Here is a 25,205-nt window from a genome sequence, read left to right as displayed (position 1 = left end):
TTTCAATGTTTTGCCATTTCTGGATCTGCAGCAATATGACAAATGATAAATGCACTTTTTGTTTTAATGCTTAAAATGTATGAATGTATGGAAAAACCAAATTGCAATGGCTGGAATAATTAGGTAAAAATATGCAACATACTATAAAAGACGTAAACCCTAAACCTGTATTTAAAGGAGGCACGTTTAAGCTTTTAAACATGTTATAATTTACCAAATTAGAGCTTTTATCAAGAGTGATTCATGCATGATCAGGCAGAAATCATTTTAGATCAATATTGTGACTTAAAATGTGTTCAAATATAAAATAATGATCCATGGTGTTGTAGATAATAAATATATAGCATATAAAAACAAGCACTTTTGAAATAAAAATTCAGCTAAACTATGTCATTTTTTTGGACCGTATGGCATTAAACTTCAACCACGCCAAGAAACAGGTCTGATATAGAGAGGAGCCTGTGACAGAAAAAGAAACAAACCTGTAATTAAACTCATGCAAGATAGTTATGTTTAAAGCCAAACCGTGGAACATTGTCAGAATCAGAAAAGGTTGATTGCCATTGAACACAGTTTGCAAAGTCTATAGAGTCAAATTTGGCATGCATAATTTAAGAATTTACTAATAAAATAAGGTCAAAAATGTTATAAGCAGGTGGTGTGACAAGCAGGTGGCCAACCCTGCACCAAAACAGAAGCAAAACAGAATACAAGGGCAATTAGGCTCGTCAATCCATAAGCACCAGTAAAAGATCTTAAACAAAGCATATTATTTGGTGGTGTATTTTTGTCTTATGCAGTCTATACAGTACTGAGTTCGTTTCCAGGGCAACACTTGTTCGCCTGTCATTTTCACTCCACAGTCTGGAGAAGTGGCAGCGCGGAGGAGGAAGGAGAGACATTGTAGTTTACCTTGTAATAAATGTGAGTGAAAGGTTTATCTATTGTGCACTGACTGGAATGGAGCTGTACGGAGCATACGTCCTGCTCACATGTCGCTTTACACAACTGTCTTTAGTGCTCAGTCAATTTACTTTGTATCTACGGATGGCAAGATTAATCGGATTATCGAGAGTTGTGATTATTCAGGAGCTAAAATAAAAACTATTTTGTTAGCAAAATTAAGCTTTTTTATTTCACAAAAAAAAAAAAAAAACACCTACATGTGAATTATTTTTTTATCCGTATGAACTTTTTCTCATAAATGAATATTGTATAAAGTTGGTTACAAATTTGAAGAATAGTAGCATGTTAGAATGTGGGAATGAAAGAAAATGAAAGTAGACAGTAAATGTGAATAATCAGCTTGTAACCAGGATCGATGAAACGACAATGAATGAAGTAAAATACAAGCCCAGCTATGTTTTGATGAAAGGGCAAGAATAGAACATGGGTAAGAGAGTTTTGAAGGGCATTTGCATCTTCAGCACTGCCTTAGAAGTGTTAAGAGGGTCATCTGAGGACAAGGCTCATGTTTGGTCACAGATGGACTCGCCCAATTATCTGAACGTCCATCATTTCCCCATAACCTACACAGTTCTCTGACCCGTGTGCCACCAAGGTAAATCCATTATGTTTCCAACAATGTCAAATACAGACATGTGTCAATCAGACTTCAACACGCCTCCCTCTACACAGGAACTTAATGTTGTTGAATTTGACCAAAATAGACTACAAAATTCAAAGTGGCAGGTGTATTTTGAAGCTCTCATTTCACACAACCCACGCACAATCTCCCGGCATATGGAGAGTTAGCAAAGGATTTGAATGTAAAGCATGTAGAATATGATTTCAAACATTAGGGAGGTAATTCTACTACATGGATTTAAGGACAGTGGACAATACACTTACAAAGGACAAATGTTTTGAACAGACTTGAAAACATGTTCCATTATTAACCAACAATAGGTACCATGTGTACCGCGTGTGTACCGTGTGTGCCATGTGTGTGCCATGTGTGTGCCATGTGTGTACCATGTGTGTACCATGTGTTCCGTGTGTGCCATGTGTGTACCATGTGTGTACCATGTGTGTACCATGTGTTCCGTGTGTACCATGTGTGTACCATGTGTGTACCATGTGTGTACCATGTGTTCCGTGTGTACCATGTGTGTACCATGTGTGTACCATGTGTGTACCATGTGTTCCGTGTGTACCATGTGTGTACCATGTGTGTACCATGTGTGTACCGTATGTACCGTGTGTACCATGTGTACCATGTGTGTACCATGTGTTCCGTGTGTACCATGTGTACCGTGTGTACCATGTGTACCGTGTGTACCATGTGTACCGTGTGTACCATGTGTGTACCATGTGTGTACCATGTGTACCGTGTGTACCATGTGTGTACCATGTGTGTACCATGTGTACCGTGTGTACCATGTGTGTACCGTGTGCACCATGTTTGTACCATGTGCACCATGTGTGTACCATGTGTACCATGTGTGTACCATGTGTACCATGTGTGTACCATGTGATCCGTGTGCACCATGTGTGTACCATGTGCACCATGTGCACCATGTGCACCATGTGTGCACCATGTGTGTCGTGTGTACCATGTGTGTCGTGTGTATCATGTGTGTACCATGTGCACCATGTTTACCATGTGTGTACCATGTTTACCATGTGTGTACCATGTGTGTACCATGTGTGTACCATGTGTGTACCATGTGTGTACCATGTGTGTGCCATGTGTGTGCCATGTGTGTACCATGTGTGTACCATGTGTGTACCATGTGTGTACCATGTGTACCATGTGTACCATGTGTACCATGTGTGTACCATGTGTAGCATGTGTAGCATGTGTACCATGTGTACCATGTGTACCATGTGTACCATGTGTGTACCCCGTGTGTACCGCGTGTACCATGTGTGTACCATGTGTGTACCATGTGTGTACCCCGTGTGTACCGCGTGTACCATGTGTGTACCATGTGTGTCGTGTGTACCATGTGTGTACCATGTGTACCATGTGTGTACCCCGTGTTTACCGCGTGTACCAGGTGTACCATGTGTGTACCATGTGTGTACCATGTGTACCATATGTGTACCATGTGTACCATGTGTGTACCATGTGTGTACCATGTGTGTACCATGTGTGTACCATGTGTAGCATGTGTACCATGTGTACCATATGTACTGGTCCATACATAAAGCACATATGTGACTCGCCACGGCAATTGTCGGACCATGTCGGCCTCGGTGAAACTGAGAAAAACAGCATTTTACTTTTTTTTTCCCAAATGTGTGATTTTCGTTTTTTTGCAGAATGTGCTAGTTGAAGTTATGAATAAGCCCCTGTGTGCTTCAGATAACACTATTGGTTGTCTTAAACGTATACATTAAGCTGTTAAAAATGTGGAGTTTTGGGGTCTTTTTCCTGCTCTCCTGGGGGGCGTCACCTTTTTCTAGCCAACGTGTTGTTTACATTTTCCACCAATCAGCTGTGATCCTCATGGCTACAGCTGCGTGCTCCGTATTTTCTCATTACTCCAGACCGTCTGCAGAGCACAGTCTTCAGAGCTTACATTTCCTGGACTACATTGCAACGGAACTGTTTACTCAGGTACACTTTTACTTTACTACTAAATTATTGCTTTAATGCTGTGTTTTAAGGCAGTCTCGTGATCACTTTAGAATCTTACTTGTCTGCTCCGGTGGAGCTAATGCTAAGCTAACATGTTGCTTCAGTGCACTCTGCAATACGGGCTTAATGTGACTACTTGCTGTTATCACCATGTTATCGGGTTATTTTTCGGCGTGGGTTGGCCCGTGGGTTGTGTGGGTCGTGCTTTGTGTGTGTTTTATGGTGCTAAACCGGCTGTTAGCCCCACAGCCCGGAGCTAAACGCAGCTATTCGGAGCTAAGTTGTAAGCTAAACTTTGCTACGTTATCGGGTTATTTTTCGGCGTGGGAAGAGAAAAAAACTACAACTCCCGATACCACTTCTGGTCACGTGGCTTACGTACGTTGCACGTCACGCACGCACTGCGTCACTCGAACCAATCACGCGCTTGCCTGGCCAGTATCAGCTTCCTGTGTGTCTCTCTGTGCACGGTGTTGGAAGAGACAACAGGACGGCTGAACCAGGTAAGCTTTGCGACTAAAACACCCGCTTTTAATCACTTTAATGTGCGCCGGTTTTAAACTCGAGTGTATGTTTATGTTTTGGTGTGCTGTTCTGCAAGTGTTTTGCTTTTACGAGCAGTGTTATCTCAAGTGAGCTAGCTAGCATCGCTAGCCGAGGGCAGATGTCCCAATATCTCTGCGTTTTGCATTTTAAATACACCGTTAACGTCACAATGTGAACTGTTATCTGTGAAGCGTGTTATTCCCATATTACTGTTAACCCTAATCCTTTTATCCCCCTTTTCAGAATTGGCAAAGACACCCTGACTGACATGACCTGTCTCTACGTGAAGTCTGCTAAGGAGCGTGGTAAGTGTAAAACATTATTTTGGTGATTTTTGTGTTTTAATGATTAGAGTATAATTAACCATAAGCAACATCTGTTTTTCAGGTGAGCCTGCAGTTTGTACATCAAGCTTCAGATCACTGTGGAAACAGCTTCTCCCACACATCAGAAGCTGCAGGCCACGCACAGATCTCTACAACAGAATCTAATGTGCTGTCTTTCGGACCCTCACCGCCAGCAAGCAAAGACATCAGGATGCATTACAGCTTTGACTTTGCACAGCAGGTACTAATGATAGTGCAAATGCAGAATAGCAATTATAGAGACATATACGTCTTAATCAAATGTCATATGTATTAATCTAATCTCCTTTTCTCTCTCTGTCTACTACAGATACACTTTCCCTCGAACCCTCTGCAGACGGGGCCAAGCTTCACTACACAATGGACATCCACTTCCTCATTGCTGGCCACACCAAATTCTCCCCTGATTGTGGCTTTGGACTTATCAAGCGAGCATACATGAAGACCAGGGTTGACACTTTGGAAGACATCGCTGAGGTTAGTTTATATTATTTGACTACTGTAATGTGTAAACATTAGCCTGGCAAAACTTCAGTGCTGCTCTCTGCTTAAGATATGTTTCTTCTGTTCTCATTTTTTTACAGTGTCGCCCTTGTCATCAGGTAGTGGAAAACAGCTCTCCTGAGTCTCACCTCAATATCCCACTTCTTCAGACGGCTTCCAAAGATCAAGAGTTATCAGCACTTCAGGTATTTATATTGAAACTCTCACGTTGTGTTAAAAAAATAAATAGTTAATGAGTGTTTTATGTGAAATAGTTAGCCATTTCTTAAATGTCCTGTTATTTGTTTACAGCTTTGATGCCAAGAGCCGAGAGTCACAGCACAGAAGAGTGCACAGACCAAGAAGAGGATGAGGATGTGATCTCTGATGTAATTGGACTCTGGTGGTGTACATATCATATATATTATCTCATATCTCATATATTCAAAGCCATGGACCCGTTGCAGTTCGTATACCTGGCCCTGGCATCTGTTTATAAGAGTTCTTCTATTAAGAGTGTTTTTTAAACTTCCTATAAGTTACTGTCCTTTCCCCCTGTATCTACTGCGTTGTAACATTAAAGGCTCTTCTTATCTTATCTTATCTTTTGTTGTTTGTGTTGCACTGAATCACCTGTGAATTATGTTTATCGACAAATGCAATGAACCCTATTCTCGTTCTGATTCTTTGATTCTATTCAGGGCCTTTTGTAATCCAAGTATTTCCATTTTAATATAGTAACTTCTAATTCTGATTCAAGTCCAGTTACCATCAATAACAACACTCCTCTTGAGTCTTTAGTGACAGCTGTAGGGGGAGGTGCTGTCAGTGTGACAGGGGGGAGGGTTTATCTCAATGAGATGCAAATGAGCCCCGCCCCCTGTGACTCTGGGCTCACTCAGGTGAGAATCTTTGAGCCCCGTTTTCTCAGTGAACGGTTTTGAGAGTTGTTTACATTCAAATGACCACAACTTACTCAAATATGATCAGATGTGCATGAGTGAGACATCATTGTATAGCTTTGAATTCACACTTTCAGAATCTGTGAATAACTCAAAATGTCTCCTCTTCAGGTGGGTGGGACCCCCCACCCACCTGAAGAGGACAAGGACCCCCCACCCACCTGAAGAGGGCAAGGACCCCCCACCCACCTGAAGAGGACAAGGACCCCCCACCCACCTGGAGAGGACAAGGACCCCCCACCCACCTGAAGAGGACAAGGACCCCCCACCCACCTGGAGAGGACAAGGACCCCCCACCCACCTGGAGAGGACAAGGACCCCCCACCCACCTGGAGAGGACAAGGACCCCCCACCCACCTGGAGAGGACAAGGACCCCCCACCCACCTGAAGAGGACAAGGACCCCCCACCCACCTGGAGAGGACAAGGACCCCCCACCCACCTGGAGAGGACAAGGACCCCCCACCCACCTGGAGAGGACAAGGACCCCCCACCCACCTGAAGAGGACAAGGACCCCCCACCCACCTGGAGAGGACAAGGACCCCCCACCCACCTGGAGAGGACAAGGACCCCCCACTAAACACTAAATAATGTAAGTGGTTGTTACGTTCTAATTGGGACCATTGAAACATAATCTTGCAGCCCTAATTTCTATTAATTAAATTTAGATTTTTTTAATAGCCATTTTGAACAGAAGCTGAAATAGAACAGTCCAATCAGGTTGAGAATGAGCTGGGTGCTACAATGAGCGCAGAGGTTAGCTGGAGTGCACTGGGGCTGCGCTGCTGCTGCCGTTTGAGAGGCTTCACCGGGGCCGTGGATGAGCGCGGCCCTTCAAATGGAGAGGTGTGTGTGTGTGTGTGTGTGTGTGAGCGCACCGTCCACAAAGCGCACGCTTCCAGGATCAGCACACTAAATCCACACTTGAAAGACTTTAGCTCAAGCGCGCTTCGTTTCTCTCATCTCGCCGCCGCCCCGGGGCAAGAGTTCAGCGAGAGTGGCAGGGTTTGCGGGCCGAGGGGCAAGGCGGTGCATGGCGGGTCAAAATAGAGGCTGGGAAATAGGTGGAAAAACTGGTGCAATAAATGTTGGGTTTACAATGGATTAGTGTTGTCACACATTTCAAATTCTATACTTGATGCAAAATGTGGTAATGCAATAAATGTTAAAAAAAAAATACTGTTTTTAAACAATAGATTGGGTTCACGTGACATCACAACATTCAAGAATGTCTCTAGTTTAAACTGAGCAGAGACAGGTCAGAATGCTCGTTTAACCGTCTGATTGCAGATTTGTTGCAATCCTAGACACATTGTTCAATGTTTTTGGATATTTCTTTCTTTGGATATGAAACCACCAACCACCTGGTGAGAGGGCAAACATCTGATGCACTACATATACATTAAAGGATGTAGCAAAATAAATAAAAAATAGTAATAATAATAATAAAACATTTTTAAAAAGTTGTGACAGCGCCTTAATTCACCCCCTTATCTTTCTCAATTTCTGCTCCTCTAAGAGACGATGGGATTGTGTAAGCAGAGGGGATGCCCTTGATTTGCTTTCTTTAATCCAGGCTTTGGGCTTTAGGAGACGCTCGGCCACAGCCATGGCAACGTCACCGTATTGACATTTAAATTAGTCGTTTGCTAGGTCATACTCAGGCCATTGAGTCAACGTGCATTAAAAGTCCAGCCACAACATGGCCAGCTGGGAAGGTCAATGGCAAAGGCTCAATGTGAACACATCTCTCAAGTCGATCTGCAGTTCCACACGGAATGCATCAGATCCCAATGACTAACTGCAAACAATCTTGAATAAAATGCATAGTTATATACATTTTAACATTTTAATATTGTATGTTAATGCACCACGCTGCACCTCAGTGTTCATGAAGGAGTCAAAGTGTCTCTTATTGATGATGGGCCATATTTACATCAAGCAATTACTGTCATTCTTTCATGAATCTCCATTAGCTTAGCATTAGCAGTAGCATAACGCAGTCACAGAAGTCTAAGTCGGCACCAAAGGCAAGGAGACATTGAGAACATGTCACTGGTCAGCCCTTCATGAGCCTCCACTTGCCCCACTATGAAATGATCTTTTCTGTCCTGAGCCGCACCCACGGGTCAGAACAGAGCGCACATCACTACTGTGCATCACATTACAGCGCGGCTGGAGAAAGCTTTCACAGCAAAATCAGTCCCATTGTCTGTGAAAGGAGCGGAACTCGGACTGATGAGAGCGTTTGCTTTGCAATACTTAGCCATCCCGCTCATTAGAGCAACGAGAGGAACGAGCAGGCATACATACCACTGAATGTGAACACTACAGCAGGCAGTGAGGTGCTTGAAATGCCAATCAGCCAATCACGTCGCTGCATTCAGTGTCAGTCAGAGTTCAGTGTGTAGAATCCTGCTCCACAGCTTTATATTCTACATCAGATTAACTCAAATCAATATATATATATATATATATATATATATATATATATATATATATTTTTTTTTTTTTTTTTTTTTTTTTTTTAATTCATTCCAATAGGAACCAACCAAAAAGTTTCAGGGAAAAATAATGTCCTTTCTGTGCAGAGCATCATCTTAACTATAAACAAAAGAGCTGAAGAAACAGCGAGCGCTGAAGTGCTCCTTTATCTACCTGAAAATACAGTCTTCAGTATGAAGCCTCGTGTCTGTGCGTCAGAATAAATCCACATCCAGTTGAAGCCAAGCAGATACAACCAAACCTTGCCATAGTCCTTGTAAATGTGGTGTACACAAACTCCAGTGTGGAGCGCGTCTGCGTAAAGGAGTGGCTGGGATCATGAAGTTGCAAGCAAAATTAAAATATTATCGGTTATTCTAAATAATCGTCCTCCTCTGCCAGGTAAATAAGCAGAAAAAGCGAAAATGTATTAAAAGTATGTGAAGTTTAGCGCTGACTGAATCAAAATGCTTCATACGAAGTGTAACTTAACAGCATGAGAGTGGTGTTGTGCAGCTCTCATTCATTTGTTTGCACATTGGTTTTGAGTTCTGATAACTCAATAGATGTCACAAAACAAGTATGTTTTAAAATATATTTTTGGGTATTCATTTACACCAGTGGTCCCCAAACTTCTAAAATTTGGCCGAGGGGCGGGGCCAGGAAAATGAATTACTATAAATGACACGCAAGATTTGACCTGTAACTTGTAACAAAGCAACAAATGCAAGGCTCAATGTACAAATTGTTTTCCAAATGCATTAAATAATGATTAATTATCTACTGTCGTCCACAAGTCTACTGTCCACAAGAGTCTTCTACTGTCCACTAGAGTCTTCTACTGTCCACTAGAGTCTTCTACTGTCCACAAGAGTCTTCTACTGTCCACAAGAGTCTTCTACTGTCCACAAGAGTCTTCTACTGTCCACAAGAGTCTTCTACTGTCCACAAGAGTCTTCTACTGTCCACAAGAGTCTTCTACTGTCCACAAGAGTCTTCTACTGTCCACAAGCGTCTTCTACTGTCAACAAGTCTTCTACTGTCCACAAGAGTCTTCTACTGTACACTAGAGTCTTCTACTGTCCACTAGAGTCTTCTACTGTCCACTAGAGTCTTCTACTGTCCACAAGAGTCTTCTACTGTCCACAAGAGTCTTCTACTGTCCACAAGAGTCTTCTACTGTCCACAAGAGTCTTCTACTGGCCACAAGTGTCTTCTACTGTCCACAAGAGTCTTCTACTGTACACAAGCGTCTTCTACTGTCCACAAGCGTCTTCTACTGTCAACAAGTCTTCTACTGTCCACAAGAGTCTTCTACTGTACACAAGCGTCTTCTACTGTCCACAAGCGTCTTCTACTGTCCACAAGAGTCTTCTACTGTCCACAAGAGTCTTCTACTGTCCACAAGCGTCTTCTACTGTCCACAAGAGTCTTCTACTGTCCACAAGAGTCTTCTACTGGCCACAAGTGTCTTCTACTGGCCACAAGTGTCTTCTACTGGCCACAAGCGTCTTCTACTGTACACAAGAGTCTTCTACTGTACACAAGAGTCTTCTACTGTACACAAGCGTCTTCTACTGTCCACAAGAGTCTTCTACTGTCCACAAGAGTCTTCTACTGTCCACAAGCGTCTTCTACTGTCCACAAGCGTCTTCTACTGTCCACAAGAGTCTTCTACTGTCCACAAGAGTCTTCTACTGTCCACAAGTGTCTTCTACTGGCCACAAGAGTCTTCTACTGGCCACAAGAGTCTTCTACTGGCCACAAGTGTCTTCTACTGTCCACAAGTGTCTTCTACTGTCCACAAGAGTCTTCTACTGTCCACTAGAGTCTTCTACTGTCCACAAGTGTCTTCTACTGGCCACAAGAGTCTTCTACTGGCCACAAGTGTCTTCTACTGGCCACAAGTCTTCTACTGTCCACTAGAGTCTTCTACTGTCCACTAGAGTCTTCTACTGTCCACAAGAGTCTTCTACTGTCCACAAGAGTCTTCTACTGTCCACTAGAGTCTTCTACTGTCCACAAGTGTCTTCTACTGGCCACAAGAGTCTTCTACTGGCCACAAGAGTCTTCTACTGGCCACAAGAGTCTTCTACTGTCCACAAGTGTCTTCTACTGGCCACAAGAGTCTTCTACTGGCCACAAGAGTCTTCTACTGGCCACAAGTGTCTTCTACTGTCCACAAGTGTCTTCTACTGTCCACAAGAGTCTTCTACTGTCCACAAGTGTCTTCTACTGGCCACAAGAGTCTTCTACTGGCCACAAGTGTCTTCTACTGGCCACAAGTCTTCTACTGTCCACAAGAGTCTTCTACTGTCCACAAGAGTCTTCTACTGTCCACAAGAGTCTTCTACTGTCCACAAGAGTCTTCTACTGTCCACTAGAGTCTTCTACTGTCCACTAGAGTCTTCTACTGTCCACAAGAGTCTTCTACTGTCCACAAGAGTCTTCTACTGTCCACTAGAGTCTTCTACTGTCCACAAGAGTCTTCTACTGTCCACTAGAGTCTTCTACTGTCCACTAGAGTCTTCTACTGTCCACAAGAGTCTTCTACTGTCCACAAGAGTCTTCTACTGTCCACTAGAGTCTTCTACTGTCCACAAGAGTCTTCTACTATCCACAAGAGTCTTCTACTGTCCACAAGCGTCTTCTACTGTCCACAAGTGTCTTCTACTGTCCACAAGTGTCTTCTACTGTCCACAAGTGTCTTCTACTGTCCACAAGTGTCTTCTACTGTCCACAAGAGTCTTCTACTGGCCACAAGTGTCTTCTACTGTACACAAGAGTCTTCTACTGGCCACAAGTGTCTTCTACTGGCCACAAGTGTCCTCTACTGGCCACAAGTGTCTTCTACTGGCCACAAGTGTCTTCTACTGTACACAAGAGTCTTCTACTGTCCACAAGCGTCTTCTACTGGCCACAAGCGTCTTCTACTGTCCACAAGCGTCTTCTACTGTACACAAGCGTCTTCTACTCGTCTTCTACTGTCCACAAGAGTCTTCTACTGTACACAAGAGTCTTCTACTGTACACAAGAGTCTTCTACTGTCCACAAGAGTCTTCTACTGTCCACAAGAGGCTTCTACTGTCCACAAGAGGCTTCTACTGTCCACAAGAGTCTTCTACTGTACACAAGAGTCTTCTACTGTCCACAAGAGTCTTCTACTGTCCACAAGAGTCTTCTACTGTCCACAAGAGTCTTCTACTGTCCACAAGAGTCTTCTACTGTCCACAAGTGTCTTCTACTGTCCACAAGAGTCTTCTACTGTCCACAAGAGTCTTCTACTGTACACAAGAGTCTTCTACTGTCCACAAGAGTCTTCTACTGTGTCAAACACTTGCGCTTCCTGCTTGATTGGCCCCGGTGGCCGTTTGTGGTAAATTTATTTTTCTGCGTGCCATAGATTTTCTTGTGCGCGCACTAAGTGCGAGCAGTGCACTATGTGCGAGCAGTGCACTATGTGCGAGCAGTGCACTATGTGCGAGCAGTGCACTATGTGCGAGCAGTGCACTATGTGCGAGCAGTGCACTATGTGCGAGCAGTGCGCAGCTGCAGTCCTCCTTTCTCTCTCATCATTCCCTTTCCTTCCTGTCTAATAAAGCCTACGGCAAAAAAAAATATATATTATTTTTTAACATTTTTAATGTAACTTGGACAAGCTTGGCGGGCCGGATTGAAAGGCCCAACGGGCCGGATGTGGCCCGCAGGCCGTAGTTTGGGGACCACTGATTTACACTAATGCACGCAAAGAAAAAATGATCTAATTAAGTACTGGTGCTGAAATAAACGTCACACAGTAACCTGAGGATTGCCATTAAACGTTTACAGCCATCATTTATGGAAACTCCTTGAACTCATTTGCTCAGTACAGATTTGTACTGTCTCTGCAAACCAGGTCATTCAAAACAAAATCACATTTTTTTTCATGCAACTGGGTCAGACGATGTCCTTGCTGTTTTTAATTCAAGAGAATGCAAAATTACAAGTCCATTATAATTATTACCAAAGGGACTGTTTAATGTACTGAGCCTGGCTGAGCAGACCATCTAGCCTTGAGTGTCAAATGTTAGCCTCAGCTGCCTGGTCACCTGGTCACCACCGAGCGCTGGAAACACATCTGAAGCCAAAAGCGGCGGGTGTGAAAGGAAGTTAAAGCAGGAGGAGGAGAGGAGGAGAGGAGATGTGGTGCAGGCAGGAGGAGAGGAGGAGAGGAGGTGTGGTGCAGGAGGAGGAGAGGAGATGTGGTGCAGGAGGAGGAGAGGAGGAGAGGAGAGGAGATGTGGTGGAGGAGGAGGAGAGGAGGAGAGGAGATGTGGTGGAGGAGGAGGAGAGGAGGAGAGGAGATGTGGTGCAGGCAGGAGGATAGGAGGAGAGGAGGTGTGGTGCAGGAGGAGGAGAGGAGATGTGGTGCAGGAGGAGGAGAGGAGGAGAGGAGATGTGGTGGAGGAGGAGGAGAGGAGGAGAGGAGATGTGGTGCAGGCAGGAGGAGAGGAGGAGAGGAGGTGTGGTGCAGGAGGAGGAGAGGAGGAGAGGAGGTGTGGTGCAGGAGGAGGAGAGGAGATGTGGTGCAGGAGGAGGAGAGGAGGAGAGGAGATGTGGTGCAGGCAGGAGGAGAGGAGGAGAGGAGGTGTGGTGCAGGAGGAGGAGAGGAGATGTGGTGCAGGAGGAGGAGAGGAGGAGAGGAGATGTGGTGGAGGAGGAGGAGAGGAGGTGTGGTGCAGGCAGGAGGAGAGGAGGAGAGGAGGTGTGGTGCAGGAGGAGGAGAGGAGGAGAGGAGATGTGGTGGAGGAGGAGGAGAGGAGGTGTGGTGCAGGCAGGAGGAGAGGAGGAGAGGAGGTGTGGTGCAGGAGGAAGAGAGGAGGAGAGGAGGTGTGGTGCAGACAGGAGGAGAGGAGGAGAGGAGATGTGGTGCAGGAGGAGGAGAGGAGGAGAGGAGGTGTGGTGGAGGAGGAGGAGAGGAGGTGTGGTGCAGGCAGGAGGAGAGGAGGAGAGGAGGTGTGGTGCAGGAGGAAGAGAGGAGAGGAGGTGTGGTGTAGACAGGAGGAGAGGAGGAGAGGAGATGTGGTGCAGGAGGAGGAGAGGAGGAGAGGAGGTGTGGTGCAGGAGGAGGAGAGGAGATGTGGTGCAGGAGGAGGAGAGGAGGAGAGATGTGGTGGAGGAGGAGGAGAGGAGGTGTGGTGCAGGCAGGAGGAGAGGAGGAGAGGAGGTGTGGTGCAGGAGGAAGAGAGGAGGAGAGGAGGTGTGGTGCAGACAGGAGGAGAGGAGGAGAGGAGATGTGGTGCAGGAGGAGGAGAGGAGGAGAGGAGGTGTGGTGGAGGAGGAGGAGAGGAGGTGTGGTGCAGGCAGGAGGAGAGGAGGAGAGGAGGTGTGGTGCAGGAGGAAGAGAGGAGGAGAGGAGGTGTGGTGCAGACAGGAGGAGAGGAGGAGAGGAGGTGTGGTGCAGGAGGAAGAGAGGAGGAGAGGAGGTGTGGTGCAGACAGGAGGAGAGGAGGAGAGGAGATGTGGTGCAGGCAGGAGGAGAGGAGGAGAGGAGGTGTGGTGCAGGAGGAGGAGAGGAGGAGATGTGGTGCAGGAGGAGGAGAGGAGGTGTGGTGCAGGAGGAGGAGAGGAGGAGAGGAGGTGTGGTGCAGACAGGAGGAGAGGAGGAGAGGTGTGGTGCAGGAGGAGGAGAGGAGGTGTGGTGCAGGAGGAGGAGAGGAGGAGAGGAGATGTGGTGCAGGAGGAGGAGAGGAGGAGAGGAGGTGTGGTGCAGGAGAAGGAGAGGAGGAGAGGAGATGTGGTGCAGGAGGAGGAGAGGAGCAGAGGAGATGTGGTGCAGGAGGAGGAGAGGAGGAGAGGAGGTGTGGTGCAGGAGGAGGAGAGGAGCAGAGGAGATGTGGTGCAGGAGGAGGAGAGGAGGTGTGGTGCAGGAGGAGGAGAGGAGCAGAGGAGATGTGGTGCAGGAGGAGGAGAGGAGGAGAGGAGGTGTGGTGCAGGAGGAGGAGAGGAGATGTGGTGCAGGAGGAGGAGAGGAGGTGTGGTGCAGGAGGAGGAGAGGAGATGTGGTGCAGGAGGAGGAGAGGAGGTGTGGTGCAGGAGGAGGAGAGGAGATGTGGTGCAGGAGGAGAGGAGATGTGGTGCAGGAGGAGGAGAGGAGGTGTGGTGCAGGAGGAGGAGAGGAGGAGAGGAGGTGTGGTGCAAGAGGAGAGGAGGTGTGGTGCAGGAGGAGGAGAGGAGGTGTGGTGCAGGAGGAGGAGAGGAGGAGAGGAGGTGTAGTGCAGGAGGAGGAGAGGAGGTGTGGTGCAGGAGGAGGAGAGGAGGTGTGGTGCAGGAGGAGGAGAGGAGGTGTGGTGCAGGAGGAGGAGAGGAGGTGTGGTGCAGGAGGAGGAGAGGAGGAGAGGAGATGTGGTGCAGGAGGAGGAGAGGAGGTGTGGTGCAGGAGAAGGAGAGGAGGAGAGGAGATGTGGTGCAGGAGGAGGAGAGGAGCAGAGGAGATGTGGTGCAGGAGGAGGAGAGGAGGAGAGGAGGTGTGGTGCAGGAGGAGGAGAGGAGCAGAGGAGATGTGGTGCAGGAGGAGGAGAGGAGGTGTGGTGCAGGAGGAGGAGAGGAGCAGAGGAGATGTGGTGCAGGAGGAGGAGAGGAGGTGTGGTGCAGGAGGAGGAGAGGAGATGTGGTGCAGGAGGAGGAGAGGAGGTGTGGTGCAGGAGGAGGAGAGGAGATGTGGTGCAGGAGGAGGAGAGGAGGTGTGGTGCAGGAGGAGGAGAGGAGATGTGGTGCAGGAGGAGGAGAGGAGATGTGGTGCAGGAGGAGGAGAGGAGGTGTGGTGCAGGAGGAGGAGAGGAGGTGTGGTGCAGGAGGAGGAGAGGAGATGTGGTGCAGGAGGAGGAGAGGAGATGTGGTGCAGGAGGAGAGGAGATGTGGTGCAGGAGGAGGAGAGGAGGTGTGGTGCAGGAGGAGGAGAGGAGGAGAGGAGGTGTGGTGCAGGAGGAGGAGAGGAGGAGAGGAGGTGTGGTGCAGGAGGAGGAGAGGAGGAGAGGAGGTGTAGTGCAGGAGGAGGAGAGGAGGTGTGGTGCAGGAGGAGGAGAGGAGGTGTGGTGCAGGAGGAGGAGAGGAGGTGTGGTGCAGGAGGAGGAGAGGAGGAGAGGAGGTGTGGTGCAGGAGGAGGAGAGGAGGAGAGGAGGTGTGGTGCAGGAGGAGGAGAGGAGGAGAGGAGGTGTGGTGCAGGAGGAGGAGAGGAGGAGAGGAGGTGTGGTGCAGGAGGAGGAGAGGAGGTGTGGTGCAGGAGGAGGAGAGGAGATGTGGTGCAGGAGGAGGAGAGGAGATGTGGTGCAGGAGGAGGAGAGGAGGTGTGGTGCAGGAGGAGGAGAGGAGGTGTGGTGCAGGAGGAGGAGAGGAGATGTGGTGCAGGAGGAGGAGAGGAGATGTGGTGCAGGAGGAGAGGAGATGTGGTGCAGGAGGAGGAGAGGAGGTGTGGTGCAGGAGGAGGAGAGGAGGAGAGGAGGTGTGGTGCAGGAGGAGGAGAGGAGGAGAGGAGGTGTGGTGCAGGAGGAGGAGAGGAGGAGAGGAGGTGTAGTGCAGGAGGAGGAGAGGAGGTGTGGTGCAGGAGGAGGAGAGGAGGTGTGGTGCAGGAGGAGGAGAGGAGGTGTGGTGCAGGAGGAGGAGAGGAGGAGAGGAGGTGTGGTGCAGGAGGAGGAGAGGAGGAGAGGAGGTGTGGTGCAGGAGGAGGAGAGGAGGAGAGGAGGTGTGGTGCAGGAGGAGGAGAGGAGGAGAGGAGGTGTGGTGCAGGAGGAGGAGAGGAGGAGGAGAGCGCTTGGGCAACCTGCTCAATCAGCTAAATATGGAAGTACAAACAATGGAGAGGTGAAGAGCCATGTAAAAACTAATTCAGGCTGAGAAATAGATTTTCAAAGTTGGGGGCCTGGGGGGCCTGGGGGGCCTGGGGGCCCCTAACAAGGAGGCATTTTACTCTTACACACCTGGCAAACGGTCATGAAGAAGTCACACTGCATGTAAACTGAAATGTGAACTGCTGTTGATGTCACATAAAGGTCATCATAGCTGCACAGAGGTCATGCATAGGGTGACCCACCGATCGCTTTGTGGGCAAAAAGAATTGATGGGCAATTATAACATTCTATACATCGTTTACCAAACAGCACAAGAAGAAAACATGATTTTTTCAATGAAATTCAATTTAATTTTGTACCGCCCAAAATCACAACAACAGTTGCCTCTGAGGGCGACAGTGAAAAACAGATTAAGCAATGTCCGTGGGGACGAGGGACGATGTTCCAGAGTCCCCTGTCCTTAGACCCTCCTTCTCAACTAAAACCTAATCCAAACACCCATATGAACAGAACATATGGGTGTTTGTATTCTTTTACACAAATGTTTAAAGATTAAACACCATTACATGGGGGTTTCACTCATTTAGAACAGGGCTGTCCAAACTTTTTACACCAAGGGCCGCATTTTGAAACTTACACTGAGCAGAGGGCCACACACAAACAGACAAACAGAGTGTTGATGAGCCTCCACACCTTTAATAAGACTTGGAACATTAATATTAGGTTGGTACATAAACAAGTTTGAATTTTTCTATTTTTTGTATTTAAAAAAAGTACAACTTTTTGTGGTTTGGGCCAATTTAGCAGGAGGTCTGAGGGCCAACAAAAATTGGTCTGAGGGTCCCATTTGGCCACCCCTAATTTAGAATGTGCATTTACAATGATAAAAGGATTTGTGTTGTAAAATAAGGCTTACACTTTCTGTTGGTCATTATACAGACAGTGAAAGGTAATTATTAAGTTGATGAATTCTTAATCTGGAGATAAAATATGACAGGCCTATTCACAGTGAGATTATTCTGAGATGATACGGGTCACTGTCATGTACCGCACTGAGCCGCAGCTTGCAGTGCCCACAGCGTCTGCATTTTGTAAACCCAGCAGTCAGAGTCTGCGTTCAACCCAACCTATGCGTCCCAAACAAAGCCCTGTACGCACACGCAGCACCTTGAACAAGCAAGTTAAACAATACTTTTTTGGCCTTTGTTTATATCACCAGCCACGTAGTGTGGGGGATTTTGAACATTTTACAAGCCACAGAGGGAGGCTGATGTGCCACAGCTAAAGCAGCTGAGTGTTGAGGCAATGTGAGGTGCGATAAGGAGGGGACACAAATGTAGGCCTACCTCACGCCTGCACAGCTCCTGTGTCATATAAAGAGTAAGACTCTCTGGGTGTAATTTGTTTACCCCTAATCAGTCCTCACACCCCCTAGTGGCTGTGTGCCCCCACATTACACAGGCCAGTCCTGTGTGCAACTAGCAGTGTGAGAAACTATTATTCACCAAGGCCAATAGAGTCGTGTACAGATCCTGCGATTGGATGTCCACCTATCCATTCATATGTACACTGTGCACATGCTAATGTTTGTTAGCTTTATCATGACTCTGCTCTGGCCCTGAAAGTTGTGAAAAGTGATGAAATAGTTCAGTTTTTCTGACAGTAAAACATCAGGTAAAGTACCTTTAATGCCACTGATACAACCTCAAAGTAGGATAGTCCCAGGAAACACACTAAAGGAACCACATTTTGAATGGAATATACGCTGCAATAAATAAAAACCCAATAAAAGACTTGATCCATAAAAATGTTATTGATTTGGCATACACTTGTGTTCTCAGCATTCCCCGCGGTGATGAGTGCGCTGAAACCCAAGCTGCTGTAGGAGTATAGTGACTTACTGCGGGCACTAGCAGCTTCTTGACCTCATCCACGGCTCTCCTCATCTTGATCTCGGCTCTGGTCTGGGTGTCCTCCACGCTGATGAGCACGTGCAGATCTTCGTTTAGGTGCTCCCAGTTGGGCTTGCCTCGGTTCTGCTCCTCCTACAGGGCCACACAGAGAGAAGAAAGGGAAGAGAGGAGGTGAGTGGAGGAAAGAAAGCTCAAAGATTAACCCAACCTTCCGACACAGTTTTGAAAATGTATACTTTACACTAATTTTATGTTCATCTCATTGTGACAAGGGGGATTTCTATTAAATCTGTTGTTTCTTATAAAGTTGCAAAACGGATTCAGTACAGACAGTCGTTTTGACTATCGGTGATTAGCGCTGCATAATTTGATTGGCGAGGCAACACTGGATGAATGGAAGGGGCAACACTGGATGAATGGTAGGGGCAACACTGGATGAATGGTAGAGGCAACACTGGATGAATGGTAGGGGCAACACTGGATGAATGGTAGGGGCAACACTGGATGAATGGTAGGGGCAACACTGGATGAATGGTAGAGGCAACACTGGATGAATGGTAGAGGCAACACTGGATGAATGGTAGAGGCAACACTGGATGAATGGTAGGGGAAACACTGGATGAATGGTAGGGGCAACAATGGATGAATGGTAGGGGCAACACTGGATGAATGGTAGGGGCAACACTGGATGAATGGAAGGGGCAACACTGGATGAATGGTAGGGGAAACACTGGATGAATGGTAGGGGCAACAATGGATGAATGGTAGGGGCAACACTGGATGAATGGTAGAGGCAACACTGGATGAATGGTAGGGGCAACACTGGATGAATGGTAGGGGAAACACTGGATGAATGGTAGAGGCAACACTGGATGAATGGTAGGGGCAACACTGGATGAATGGAAGGGGCAACACTGGATGAATGGTAGAGGCAACACTGGATGAATGGTAGAGGCAACACTGGATGAATGGTAGGGGAAACACTGGATGAATGGTAGAGGCAACACTGGATGAATGGTAGGGGCAACACTGGATGAATGGAAGGGGCAACACTGGATGAATGGTAGGGGCAACACTGGATGAATGGTAGGGGCAACACTGGATGAATGGTAGGGGAAACACTGGATGAATGGTAGGGGAAACACTGGATGAATGGTAGGGGAAACACTGGATGAATGGAAGGGGCAACACTGGATGAATGGAAGGGGCAACACTGGATGAATGGTAGGGGCAACACTGGATGAATGGTAGGGGCAACACTGGATGAATGGTAGGGGCAACACTGGATGAATGGTAGGGGCAACACTGGATGAATGGTAGGGGCAACACTGGATGAATGGAAGGGGCAACACTGGATGAATGGAAGGGGCAACACTGGATGAATGGTAGGGGCAACACTGGATGAATGGTAGGGGCAACACTGGATGAATGGTAGGGGCAACACTGGATGAATGGTAGGGGCAACACTGGATGAATGGTAGAGGCAACACTGGATGAATGGTAGAGGCAACACTGGATGAATGGTAGGGGCAACACTGGATGAATGGAAGGGGCAACACTGGATGAATGGTAGGGGCAACACTGGATGAATGGTAGGGGAAACACTGGATGAATGGTAGAGGCAACACTGGATGAATGGTAGAGGCAACACTGGATGAATGGTAGGGGCAACACTGGATGAATGGAAGGGGCAACACTGGATGAATGGAAGGGGCAACACTGGATGAATGGAAGGGGCAACACTGGATGAATGGAAGGGGCAACACTGGATGAATGGAAGGGGCAACACTGGATGAATGGAAGGGGCAACACTGGATGAATGGAAGGGGCAACACTGGATGAATGGTAGAGGCAACACTGGATGAATGGTAGGGGCAACACTGGATGAATGGAAGGGGCAACACTGGATGAATGGTAGAGGCAACACTGGATGAATGGTAGGGGCAACACTGGATGAATGGAAGGGGCAACACTGGATGAATGGTAGGGGCAACACTGGATGAATGGTAGGGGCAACACTGGATGAATGGAAGGGGCAACACTGGATGAATGGAAGGGGCAACACTGGATGAATGGTAGAGGCAACACTGGATGAATGGTAGGGGCAACACTGGATGAATGGAAGGGGCAACACTGGATGAATGGAAGGGGCAACACTGGATGAATGGAAGGGGCAACACTGGATGAATGGTAGAGGCAACACTGGATGAATGGTAGGGGCAACACTGGATGAATGGAAGGGGCAACACTGGATGAATGGAAGGGGCAACACTGGATGAATGGTAGAGGCAACACTGGATGAATGGTAGGGGCAACACTGGATGAATGGAAGGGGCAACACTGGATGAATGGTAGAGGCAACACTGGATGAATGGTAGGGGCAACACTGGATGAATGGAAGGGGCAACACTGGATGAATGGTAGGGGCAACACTGGATGAATGGTAGGGGAAACACTGGATGAATGGTAGGGGCAACACTGGATGAATGGTAGGGGCAACACTGGATGAATGGTAGGGGCAACACTGGATGAATGGAAGGGGCAACACTGGATGAATGGAAGGGGCAACACTGGATGAATGGTAGAGGCAACACTGGATGAATGGTAGGGGCAACACTGGATGAATGGAAGGGGCAACACTGGATGAATGGTAGGGGAAACACTGGGTGTTCATGTTTAACTGATTAACCGTTACTAAATAACCAAGGAAAACATCTTGTCCTATTAACTGGCACATGTCATTTATTGTCGTGTTTTCTATGTTGTAATACACATTCAAGCCACCAGATGGCGTCCATGTGTGTCCTCATGCAAATGTGACATCTCTGAGAAAACAAGTTTGCTGAAACTCCAAAATAATGGATTTATCACATAAAGACTTAGCAAACCTGAGTGACACCGTGTTTATGAACTAATATTAATCTCACGTGGTTCATTTACCTAGGATATCACGTTGCGGGAGAAAACAGCTTTATTCATAATAAACGGTGCATCTAAACAGCGTGAGCTTTCACTGTGTTGTGCATTGACTCTGCGTTTACTCTTGTAATACACTCTGGGCTAATTAACACTCATACAGTAAAAACAAAGCACTTTAACACAACCGGATAAGCAACTATTGATCGCGAATGGCTCCAACTATCAGTTAAAGAAAACATTTGAAAAAAAGGCATCCCTAGTGTGTTACTACATATATTAGATGATCGCATCTGTGCAAGTACAAAAAAAGGCAGAGAGGTTTTGTAGACAGAGGGCACAAGTGAAGACGTTCTGAGTCAGAATATTTTCTGTCACTACATGTCTCTTGTGCTCCAAAACACCGATGGTGCTCTCTCTCAAATTCCATTCATAAAAAAACATTTTGAATGGCCAATGGCAATTAATACAATTTCAATTACAATTATAACGCCCAACGATTACAAAAAATGTGCAATCGAGAGGTGATGATTAATAATGAATGACTGTAATAACGTCTTTACTGCGCACACCGCTTCATCCCTCACACTGCCAGCTCTGCAGAGGGGACAGCTGCAGGACAGACCCATATTTGGGTCCTGCAGGAAGCTATCTATCCAGGACTTATCTGACGCTTCATATTGTTCACATCGAGTTTAAGAAAAGTCCTAGACACGAGACAGGAATATACAGCCAATGGATGCAACAGTGTGAGCAGATTGTCCACATCAAGTTTGTCCTGGAGCTAATGGCATGACGCAATGCTAACAAACAGCTGATGTGCTGCTTTAAACTTGGCTGCACACAAATAAAACCCTGAATGTCACTATAGCTGCAGTCACAGACCAATCAGATGTCTTTAACCAGAGCTCTACAGGTCAAGTTACCACAGCTTATTCAATCCAACTTATAATGGGGCAATGATAATTGTCAAACTAATAAGCAGTCAAATACGCATTTAGATGTGTAGATTAGCAGAACGGCAGCAGAAATATTTGATATTTTTTCATGAACAAATTTACTGGGGAATGTATTTTGATTGTTTGACAAACACTTTTTAAAGTGAATAATGGTTTGAATAATCGTTATTACAATTATGACATATCGAGCAGCAATATTACCGAGCAGCACAATAACTAAATCAACATTTAATTCTATACTTTAGGCAGATTCAGAATGCTACCGGATGTAAACAAATTGCAATCTAATCCAATGATTCTGTTCATTGACAATAAATCCCTTTCTGGTTCTGATTGTGATTCTTTAAATTGGAACCATGTCTAGAAGCAGAACCGCGGAAATGGAGGAGTGAAAGATGAACCACTCGACTACAAACTGTGATCGATCGAGATTCATTTTGCAGCGTAGCACCAGAAGCTTTAGTCAGCTGTTTAAGTGAACTTTGTACGGGACTCCTCCTTCTCGCACGCAGCCCGAGTGTCAGTGAGGAAGCCACTGTGAGGAAGCCACTGTGAGGAATGCACACATCAATATCCCAGAGAGATGGAGAGGAGCAGGACCCGGACAGAGACGGATGGGAGCCACACGGGAGCCACACAGGAGCAGGGCCTTTAGGATTCATGGATTAGGAGGAGTGGAGCCTTTAGCCGCAATGCTTGAACCTCTTTTTCCTACCAACATATTCCCAATAAAATCAATGCTCTCCCATCAATGGCAAATGGTGGGTTTATGTCAAGAAATATATCTGATATACATCTTGGTAAAAGACAAAATGTGCAGATCCCAATATTTAGCAAAGCCAACAAATGACCTTATGTTGAAGTAAAAGTACTTTTTCACTTTAGAAAAACTGACACACACACACACACACACACACACACACACACACACACACTTCATATTTTGAGATATTCTGAGATAACTCCAGTTTTTCCATTGAAAACACATTATCCTCTTTTTTGCTTTATTTCTTCCTCAATAATGGTTCAGCCCTAGTGTATTGTAGATATGTATGTGTGAGCGTAAATAACAGCGCCATGGCAACGGCTGTCAGAGGAGCAGGTGGGTGGCACTGGGCGGCCGCTCCAAGCTCTTGTGGCTGAAGGAATTTTGGGAAGCGTGTCAGGTGGACCTCCTGCAGGGAGCCAGATGGATGCTGGGTAATTATCCCCTCCCCTCTCCACACACGAGCGTCACACCAGCACTTCACTCTCCGCACTCTTACCTCATTAGCAAAGGTCCATTCGTTTTTTAAATATGATGTTTCTACCAGTTCAGTCTACAAGTTCACTAGGTTTCTTAACAACTAGGTCTGTCAAGCTTAACCGTTTAAATTATTGCAATTACTTATTTGTGGGGTTTTTGAAAATGTCTCCAGGAGCAACGTGAGTCACGGTGGCATTCTCACAAGTGACTGTGGACCGGCCCGTTCCACACAGAGGTCCACACCAGTGAGAATGAACAGCACAGTCAGGACCAGACTAGTGAGAATGAACAGCACAGTCAGGTCCAGACTAGTGAGAATGAACAGCACAGTCAGGTCCACACCAGTGAGAATGAACAGCACAGTCAGGTCCACACCAGTGAGAATGAACAGCACAGTCAGGTCCACACCAGTGAGAATGAACAGCACAGTCAGGTCCACACCAGTGAGAATGAACAGCACAGTCAGGTCCACACCAGTGAGAATGAACAGCACAGTCAGGTCCACACCAGTGAGGATGAACAGCACAGTCAGGTCCACACCAGTGAGAATGAACAGCACAGTCAGGTCCACACCAGTGAGAATGAACAGCACAGTCAGGTCCACACTAGTGAGAATGAACAGCACAGTCAGGTCCAGACTAGTGAGAATGAACAGCACAGTCAGGTCTACACTAGTGAGAATGAACAGCACAGTCAGGTCCACACTAGTGAGAATGAACAGCACAGTCAGGTCCACACCAGTGAGAATGAACAGCACAGTCAGGTCCACACCAGTGAGAATGAACAGCACAGTCAGGTCCACACTAGTGAGAATGAACAGCACAGTCAGGTCCAGACTAGTGAGAATGAACAGCACAGTCAGGTCTACACTAGTGAGAATGAACAGCACAGTCAGGTCCACACTAGTGAGAATGAACAGCACAGTCAGGTCCACACTAGTGAGAATGAACAGCACAGTCAGGTCCACACTAGTGAGAATGAACAGCACAGTCAGGTCCACACCAGTGAGAATGAACAGCACAGTCAGGTCCACACCAGTGAGAATGAACAGCACAGTCAGGTCCACACCAGTGAGAATGAACAGCACAGTCAGGTCCACACCAGTGAGAATGAACAGCACAGTCAGGTCCACACCAGTGAGAATGAACAGCACAGTCAGGTCCACACCAGTGAGAATGAACAGCACAGTCAGGTCCACACCAGTGAGAATGAACAGCACAGTCAGGTCCACACCAGTGAGAATGAACAGCACAGTCAGGTCCACACCAGTGAGGACCTGACTGTGAACAGCACAGTCAGGTCCACACCAGTGAGAATGAACAGCACAGTCAGGTCCACACCAGTGAGAATGAACAGCACAGTCAGGTCCACACTAGTGAGAATGAACAGCACAGTCAGGTCCACACCAGTGAGAATGAACAGCACAGTCAGGTCCACACTAGTGAGAATGAACAGCACAGTCAGGTCCACACCAGTGAGAATGAACAGCACAGTCAGGTCCACACCAGTGAGAATGAACAGCACAGTCAGGTCCACACCAGTGAGAATGAACAGCACAGTCAGGTCCACACCAGTGAGAATGAACAGCACAGTCAGGTCCACACCAGTGAGGACCTGACTGTGAACAGCACAGTCAGGTCCACACCAGTGAGAATGAACAGCACAGTCAGGTCCACACTAGTGAGAATGAACAGCACAGTCAGGTCTACACCAGTGAGAATGAACAGCACAGTCAGGTCCACACCAGTGAGAATGAACAGCACAGTCAGGTCCACACCAGTGAGAATGAACAGCACAGTCAGGTCCACACCAGTGAGAATGAACAGCACAGTCAGGTCCACACCAGTGAGAATGAACAGCACAGTCAGGTCTACACCAGTGAGAATGAACAGCACAGTCAGGTCCACACCAGTGAGAAT

General features: G+C 47.0%; 1 protein-coding gene across 5 annotated transcripts in view; it reads right to left on the bottom strand.

The window, feature by feature from the left end:
* The window catches only part of qkia (QKI, KH domain containing, RNA binding a), a 181,740-nt gene that overhangs the window by 61,751 nt on the left and 94,784 nt on the right, over window positions 1-25,205 (bottom strand). For all 5 annotated transcript variants that reach the window (XM_072457017.1, XM_072457016.1, XM_072457020.1 and 2 more), the window contains exon 4: window positions 18,154-18,297. In XM_072457017.1, coding sequence (XP_072313118.1) covers window positions 18,154-18,297 — 144 coding nt within the window. The remainder of the gene's footprint in view (window positions 1-18,153; window positions 18,298-25,205) is intronic.

This window comes from Eucyclogobius newberryi, unplaced genomic scaffold, assembly GCF_026437365.1.
Source record: "Eucyclogobius newberryi isolate DKJ021-1_F unplaced genomic scaffold, fEucNew1.0.hap1 SCAF_21, whole genome shotgun sequence".
Lineage (NCBI taxonomy): Eukaryota > Metazoa > Chordata > Actinopteri > Gobiiformes > Gobiidae > Eucyclogobius > Eucyclogobius newberryi.
The sequence above is the reverse complement of the archived record's forward strand: the minus strand, read 5'-3'. Positions and strand labels throughout refer to the sequence as shown.